Raw genomic sequence first — 8,527 nt, 5'->3', positions numbered from 1 at the left:
GTTCCCCAACTCCAGTCCTCAAGGCCCACCAACAGGTCATGTTTTCAGGATTTCCCTTGTATTGTACAGGTGAAACAATTATCACCTGAGCAATACTAAAGGAAATCCTGAAAACATGATCTGTTGGTGGGCCTTGAGGACTGGAGTTGGGGAACCCTGATCTAGCCCATATCTATCTATTATCTATCTATCTATCTAGCCCATATTTATCTATTATCTATCTCAATATCATACTATCTCATCTTTTAGCTTCAGCATCCATAAAGCAATATTTTTGCCTATGTTAAGAACAACCTTCCACGTATAAAATAACAAGCTGTCATCTGAGTACAGCCCTAATATCCTGCACCTCCTCTAACCCGTCCCATAGTTTCCTTTTTTGCCTGTGGGATCTTTTCTTCTTTTTTCATAAACCAGGGCATCGTCTGTGTAGCTCTCTTATCACAAAGCCTCCGGTACTGCAGACCTCATATGGCTCGATCAAGAAACACTTGCATTGCTGTTGGTCACAGGGACTTTCCTTGGCATGCAGGAGCATGTGATAGAGTCACTAGCATCTCATAGGTAGGGATCCTTCTCTGATGATAAGGTAGGTTAAACATTAATATACAATATACCTATAAACAGATGAATCATGTCTTCTTCCGGACACAACATAGTAAAGAAATCTATGGGCTGTTTCACACATTCTACCTTTGTCTATAAATCATTATGAAACCCTACATGCAATGCTTTTGCGGCAATTTTGGGGTCAGTGGTGGAGTTGTGTTTTTTTGTATGCTTGGGTCATGGCACTTTTTTTTAATTACGGTACATCAATAAATTATTATATAACCCTATCAGTATAAAATATGTGAAATGAAGAACACATTAGGAGAGACAAGGTATCAATTTACTTAACGCAATATAAATTTTCCTTTACATTATTATTATTATTATTATTAATAACATTTTCCAATATTTTATGTTGCGCTGTGGGTTAAGGTGTGCAAGAACTATTCCACACCGCTATACTACCCGAAGATCCATATAATCTTACATTGTAAAAGGAGGAGAAATGAATAAGAATGTTTCAGGAAAAATCAATACCCTTAGCTACACATTTCAGGGACCAGATTTTGCTGTAATTTTTGCCTCCTCTTGCAGGCGCCATTCTCACCAATATAGAATTGACATCAGAGAACGAACCTGAAGACCTCACCACATTAGGAAAAGAAAAATACACATACTACCCTCCTTTTATATCATTTGTTCCATTTTCACATAACAATAGATGAGACATATAAAGGAGCTATACCGTACACAGAAAACCAAGCAGTATTGTTGGGCAGATAGTCTGTCTTGTAAGTGTGTGGTGCTGGGTGCCAGAAGGAAACGCCAACAAGCCACACTTCCAGAGTAGCGCTCGGCTAATCAGCTCACTGCACTCCATTAATCAGCTCACTGCACATTTCCTTTTGATGGTTGTATCTTAGAATATTTCTGTTTAACATTACTCATATATGAAAGATGTATACAAAATGTTCCAGATAGTATTTGCGGAATCCGTTACAAAAATATGTTAGTTCCACAATAAAATACTAAGTAAATCTATAAAAAAAAAATTGATGGAAAATGTTTGAAACTTTTTGACAAATTGTGCTACGTTTCCACAATGAGCTTTTGCTGTTGCAGAATTTCTGCACATATTATATAAATTAGGTCACTTGCATTTTTGTGTGCAGTTTTTTAACATGCGTTTTTATTGCGTTTTTGAAGCTGCAGATACTTTTGTTGGTGTGTCATGCTTTAAAATATAGGTGCTTTTTTATACTTCCTGGTATTTGGCTTTGACAAAATTTTATTGATATACTTAGGTGTGGATCACACGAGTTTTTGGCCATGTGCATTTTTTACCTGCGGATTTTCGGCAGCTTATGCAAGTCTAGGGGGAAAATTTGCACAGAAAACTCAGCGTGCCCGCAAGAGAAATTGACATCCTTCTGATTTGAAAAACCCACCGCAGGTCAGTTTATGCGGTGTTAAAAAGCTGCCCAGTGGTCAGGAGATTTCTATAAATCCCCTCCACTTTGCTGGAACTGTAAGTTGCTGCGTTTTTGCTGCAGCAAAAATATGCCGAGTTGAAAACGTAGCAAAAGCTCTTAGTAGGAACGTAGCCTTATGGTACAAAACCCGAAGCAGAAAACGTTTTCCTCTGGCACCATTAGCTTTTATTTAAAAAAAACAAAAAAAATGCAAATACAAAAACACTACAATAAAATGTGGAAATAATTAGGATTTTTTTTCAGGAATGTAGTAATTGGTTTCACAAAGTGTCCATCTTAATATTTAGAAAATGATGTACATGTGAATGCAAAGTTAAAAGAATTTGCTACCTTTCAAAATGTTTTGGGTTCTTTCACTTTTTTCCAGAAAAATAGCATTATTCTGTTCATAGGCTGGAAGACATTGGAACTTACAGTTGTGGACAAAAGTATTGACACTCCTGCAATTCTGTCAGATAATACTCCGTTTCTTCCTGAAAATTATTGCAAACACAAATTCTTTGCTATTATTATCTTCATTTAATTTGTCTTAAATGAAAAAACACAAAAGAGAATGAAGCAAAAAGCAAAACATTGATCATTTCACACAAAACTCCAAAAATGGGCCAGACAAAAGTATTGGCACCCTCAGCCTAATACTTGGTTGCACAACCTTTAGCCCAAATAACTGCGACCAACCGCTTCCGGTAACCATCAATGAGTTTCTTACAATGCTCTGCTGGAATTTTAGACCATTCTTCTTTGGCAAACTGCTCCAGGTCCCTGATATTTGAAGGGTGCCTTCTCCAAACTGCCATTTTTAGATCTCTCCACAGGTGTTCTATGGGATTCAGGTCTGGACTCATTGCTGGCCACCTTAGAAGTCTCCAGTGCTTTCTCTCAAACCATTTGCTTTTTGAAGTGTGTTTTGGGTCATTGTCCTGCTGGAAGACCCATGACCTCTGAGAGAGACCCAGCTTTCTCACACTGGACCCTACATTATGTTGCAAAATTTGTTGGTAGTCTTCAGACTTCATAATGCCATGCACACGGTCAAGCAGTCCAGTGCCAGAGGCAGCAAAGCAACCCCAAAACATCAGGGAACCTCCGCCATGTTTGACTGTAGGGACCATGTTCTTTTCTTTGAATGCCTCTTTTTTTCTCCTGTAAACTCTATGTTGATGCCTTTGCCCAGAAAGCTCTACTTTTGTCTCATCTGTTCAGAAAACATTCTTCCAAAACGTTTTAGGCTTTTTCAGGTAAGTTTTGGCAAACTCCAGCCTGGCTTTTTTATGTCTCGGGGTAAGAAGTGGGGTCTTCCTGGGTCTCCTACCATACAGTCCCTTTTCATTCAGATGCCGACGGATAGTACGGGTTGACACTGTTGTACCCTCGGACTGCAGGGCAGCTTGAACTTGTTTGGATGTTAGTTGAGGTTCTTTATCCAACATCCGCACAATCTTGCGTTGAAATCGCTTGTCAATTTTTCTTTTCTGTCCAAATATAGGGAGGTTAGCCACAGTGCCATGGGCTTTAAACTTCTTGATGACACTGTGCACGGTAGACACAGGAACATTCTGCTCTTTGGAGATGGACTTGTAGCCTTGAGATTGCTCATGCTTCCTCACAATTTGGTTTCTCAAGTCCTCAGACAGTCCTTTGGTCTTCTTTCTTTTCTCCATGCTCAATGTGGTACACACAAGGACACAGGACAGAGGTTGAGTCAACTTTAATCCATTTCAACTGGCTGCAAGTGTGATTTAGTTATTGCCAACACCTTTTAGGTGCCACAGGTAAGTTACAGGTGTTGTTAATTACACAAATTAGAGAAGCATCCCATGATTTTTCGAACAGTGCCAATACTTTTGTCCACCCTCTTTTTTATGTTTGGTGTGGAATTATATCCAATTTGGCTTTAGGACAATTCTTTTTGTGTTTTTTCATTTAAGACAAATTAAATGAAGATAATAATACCAAAGAATTTGTGTTTGCAATCATTTTCAGGAAGAAACTGAGTATTATCTGACAGAATTGCAGGGGTGTCAATACTTTTGGCCACAACTGTAAATCCAAACACAAAACTAGCACTAGTTTTCGGTAATAAAAAAAAGCAGATTTTTTTAATCTATTGTTGTCCATGTTAATCCAAAATAGTTCATAATCCAAAAATAAATGTAGTGTATCCTAAGGTTCAATGCTGGCTTTGCTAATTTTCAATTCATTTATAAAAGTGACAATCTGCTTTCACCATTCTTCTGCAGGCTGGCTCACATAAGTGTAAAAAACCGAATTAAAAGAATAATTTTGCATTTGTTAACTACATCAATTTTATTAGACAATTTTTTTCATACACAAGATTTATGACTTGTACTCACAAATAAGAAAATACTATTAAATCCTTTTTTATTTTCAGGGAAAGGACTCATGCACTATGGGGGACTGGGAATTCCTTGAAAAGTTGCTGGACCAGGTGCAAGAACACTCCACTGGCTTTGGAAGGGTCTGGCTAATTTTGCTGTTTATCTTCCGCATCTTGATTCTCGGTCTTGCAGGGGAATCTGTTTGGGGAGACGAACAATCTGATTTTGTCTGCAATACAGAACAACCTGGGTGTCCAAACGTTTGTTACGATAAAGCCTTTCCAATCTCTCACGTACGATTCTGGGTGCTTCAGTTTCTTTTTGTTAGCACCCCCACATTATTTTATCTGGGCCATGTGGTCTATTTATCTAGAAAAGAGGAGAAACTCAAGCAAAAAGAAGAGGAGCTAAGAGCTATAAGTGACAAAGATCCTCAAGTGGACCAAGCCATAGCAGTCATAGAAAAGAAACGGCTAAAAATCTGCATTCAAGAAGATGGCCGAGTTAAAATCAAGGGGGCCCTGATGTACACTTACGTTACCAGCGTCATTTTCAAAAGTATTTTTGAAGCTGGCTTCTTGGTTGGACAGTGGTACCTTTATGGTTTTGTTATGCCTGCTATATTCGTATGTGAAAGAAAACCGTGTCCTCACAAAGTGGATTGTTTTGTGTCCAGACCAATGGAGAAAACTATTTTCATCATGTTCATGCTAGTGGTGTCACTTATTTCTCTTCTGCTCAACATTTTAGAACTTATACATCTAGTTTTCAAGAGTATGCTTCACACCTTGAGAAAATATTCTCCTTACAATTCCAACAAAAGATATCCGAAAGAAGAGGATGTTTACCCTAAATGCCCTGAGCCCCCTACTGCTCCTTTTAATGACAAATCTTACCTGTACCTTCCAATGAGTGAAAATATTCCCTACCCAGCATACAAGATTCAGAACGAAGACAACTGGGCTAATTTCAATGCAGAGAAACATATAGCATATGTTGGGAAACAAGCCAATCTAGAAAAGTATTCGAGCAATTTCACTCCTGTGCCTGCCAGTTCCCATGCCGTAATAGAGAGGCAACCAAGCAGAGCCAGCAGTTCTGCCTCCAAGAAACAGTATGTTTGATCAGATGTAAGGCTGAGTGCCCATGTTGTGTTTTTTAAGCGTTTCCGCAGGCGTTTTTGCCACGGCAGAAATGCTTAAAAAACGCATTCCCATGCTATCCTATGGGATTCCACAGTTGCTGTGCCAATGCTGCGGATTTTTCCGCTGCGGAATCACATAGTGGTAAAATCCGCAGCATGTCCATTAATTCTGCAGAATCTCGGTGATTCCGCTGCCATAGGATTGCATTGAAATGCTCACTTTACGCATGTGGCTATGCTCACCATGCGAAAAGTGAGCGCTTCATGTGTGGATGGTACCCAGGGTCTGGAGGAGAGGAGACTCTCCTCCATGCCCTGGGTACCATATTCCTGTAAGAAATAGAATTAAAATAACAAATAGGGATATACTTACCCTCTGTCGGCCCCCCGGAGTCCTCAGCGGTGCACGCGGCGCTGCCAGCAACTTCAGTTCCGTTCCGTTGACCGCTACATCATCAGAGGTCATTCCCGCAATGCATCTCTGGGAACGGAAGTTGCTGGCAGCGCCGCGTGCACCGCTGAGGACTCCGGGGGCCGACAGAGGGTAAGTATATCCCTATTTTTTATTTTTTAAATTATTTTTAACATTCTTTCTCTTACTATTGATGCTGCATAGGCAGCATCAATAGTAAAAAGTTGGTCACACTTGTCAAGCACTATGCCTGACAAGTGTGACCAACCTGTCAATCACTTTTTCAAGCGATGCTTCAAATTGCTGGAAAAAGCGCTAGCATTTTGCCAGCTAAAAACGCTTGCAAAACGCTTGTGTTTTGCGGGAAAATGCATGCGAATTCCGCATACGTTTTACCTGCGGCGGGGAGTTGCGGAAATGCTGCAGACAATTCCGCAGCATTTCTGCAACGTGGGCACATAGCCTAAACCTTGCTTCTAATATTTTGGCATGTTCTAACGCCATGGTAAACCTAAATACTTGTTGGTCCCGATCATTTGCAATTACCCCTGCTGAGTGAATTTTAAGTAAAATACCTATACATTAGAAATATGTGAATTAAGTCAGTGGAATCAACATAATTTGGGACCTTATGGGCGATTTTGACTACTGACGACCAGGTAACCAAAAGGTACCCTGCAGTTGGTTTCATACTTTTAAGATAACATACTGTATGTATATGACCTTCAATGTGAGTTACCGCAGACTGTGATATGTAGAGTTATACAGTTATATGGGTTTTTTTTATAAATTGCCTTGCCAAAATTATTTATATAGTATTCTGGGAGAATGTGTGATCTTCTTATACAGGGGTAAGTTGATCATTTGGGAACTGCATAGAAATAAAATACAGTATGTTAAGTGCTTAAGTGCTCCCCAAATGCCCACGGAAAATAAGCACTACATGGTAGTTTGAGAAGCAAGACCTGTAATGCCTTGTGGCCCATTTGACCACTGTTATACACATATTTTTATTTTTATCTCTTTTCAGTGTTCCTTTCAGGGTTTACGAAAGTAATTTAATCATTTTTACAGTCAATCAATGGGTATCAGGTTTGTTTGTTTTTTTACAAAGATATGAATACTGTAACTTTTCACACATTTAATGTGTATGCTCTTTTAGTTTTATATATAAAAAAATAAAGTGATAAAAAATATTGGTTAACTGTATTAATTGTGAATTTTGTTGTATAAAAAGTCAAACCACTTCCAAGAGCATTCTTTATGTAAAGGGGTTGTCCACTACTAGGACAACCCCTTCTTGATCTAAATGTTTGGTCCCGACAAAATAAAAAAAAGCTTATAGTCATCTCCCATGCCATTGCCATTCCGGGGTTGTCGGCACTAGCATTCCCGGGGCTTTCGTGTGGATGTTATGACACGTGAGCATGGCACCCAATCAGAGCTGGCGTCAGTAGCCCATGAAATGGCGTGGGTGCAAGAAGTGAGTATAAGCTTTTTAATTTTATCAGGACAAGCATGGGGTATAAGAAGGGGGCTGTCCAAGTAGTGGACAACTTCTTTAAAGGGAATCTGTCTCCGGACGTTGGCGGCCTATGTAAATGGCCTGTGTCTGGTCCGATGGGTGGTGTTTGTTTTCTTTCTCCACCCCATCCGTGGCCCCCATCTGCGATCTTTGCCGGTATTAGAGAAGTTCAACTCCATAGTTCACACATGCGCAAAGCAATCTTGCTTTGCGCATGAGCAGTATGCTTTGCCCAACTGCGGGCAAAGCCGAAAATCATTACTGCGCATGCGCCGGTACACTATGTCCCGGAACACAGCGAAATACTTCCAGGACATAGTGTACTGGGCATGCGCAGTAAGGATTTTTGGCTTTGCCCGCAGTTGGGCAAAGCATACTGCGCATGCGCAAAGCAAGATTGCTTTGCGCATGCTCGAACGATGGAGTTGAACTTCTCTAATACCTGCAAAGATCCCGGATGGGGGCCACGGATGGGGTGGAGAAAGAACGCACCTAAACACCATCTTATTATTTGGTGTGTTCCGCCAGCCCTTAACATTATCTTAGCGCCAGGGTCTGGCCGATAATGGCGGATGAACAACGACTGCATAGGTACATCCAGCAGCTGGAGGGTAGGTTGGCAGCGCTAGAGCGTTCCACCTCAGCTGCGGATGTTACCTCGGTCGCCGTTCAGGCAGCTACAGAGGCTGTCGCTCGTGTCTCCACGGCCAGTCCTGCCCCGACCTTGTCCCGCCTCCCGCTGCCCGAGAAGTTCTCAGGGGATAGTGCTTTGTGTAGGGGTTTCGTGAGTCAGTGCTCCATTCACCTAGAGCTGCTGGCTACACGATTTCCCTCTGAGCGGGCCAAGGTGGGATTTATCATCTCCCTCCTGTCGGGCAGGGCCTTGGAATGGGCCACTCCACTGTGGGAGCGTGGGGATCCCCTGGTACAGAGTGCCACCCACTTCTTGGTTGCTCTGAAACAGGTGTTCCTGGGACCTCAGGTCACACATGATACGGCACTCCAGTTGCTGGCGCTAACCCAGGGTTCGTCTTTGGTCAGCCAGTATGCCATCCTCTTCAG

General features: G+C 41.2%; 1 protein-coding gene across 1 annotated transcript; it reads left to right on the top strand.

The window, feature by feature from the left end:
* Positions 1-398: 398 nt before the first annotated feature.
* On the top strand, positions 399-5,948 carry GJA4 (gap junction protein alpha 4). Its single transcript, XM_073572922.1, has 2 exons — positions 399-589; positions 4,438-5,948. The coding sequence occupies exon 2, from the start codon at positions 4,456-4,458 to the stop codon at positions 5,506-5,508; it is 1,053 nt and encodes a 350-aa protein (XP_073429023.1). The 5' UTR covers positions 399-589; positions 4,438-4,455; the 3' UTR covers positions 5,509-5,948.
* Positions 5,949-8,527: the final 2,579 nt, after the last annotated feature.

This window comes from Dendrobates tinctorius, unplaced genomic scaffold (assembly GCF_039654945.1).
Source record: "Dendrobates tinctorius isolate UK_male_01 unplaced genomic scaffold, ASM3965494v1 ptg000007l, whole genome shotgun sequence".
Taxonomy (NCBI): Eukaryota; Metazoa; Chordata; class Amphibia; order Anura; family Dendrobatidae; genus Dendrobates; species Dendrobates tinctorius.
Note: the sequence above shows the minus strand (reverse complement) of the source record. Positions and strands in the feature narration are given on the sequence as shown.

Bases quoted from the DNA above. Each gene is read 5' to 3' on its own strand.
- GJA4 (XM_073572922.1), top strand. From the start codon at position 4,456: ATGGGGGACTGGGAATTCCTTGAAAAGTTGCTGGACCAGGTGCAAGAA.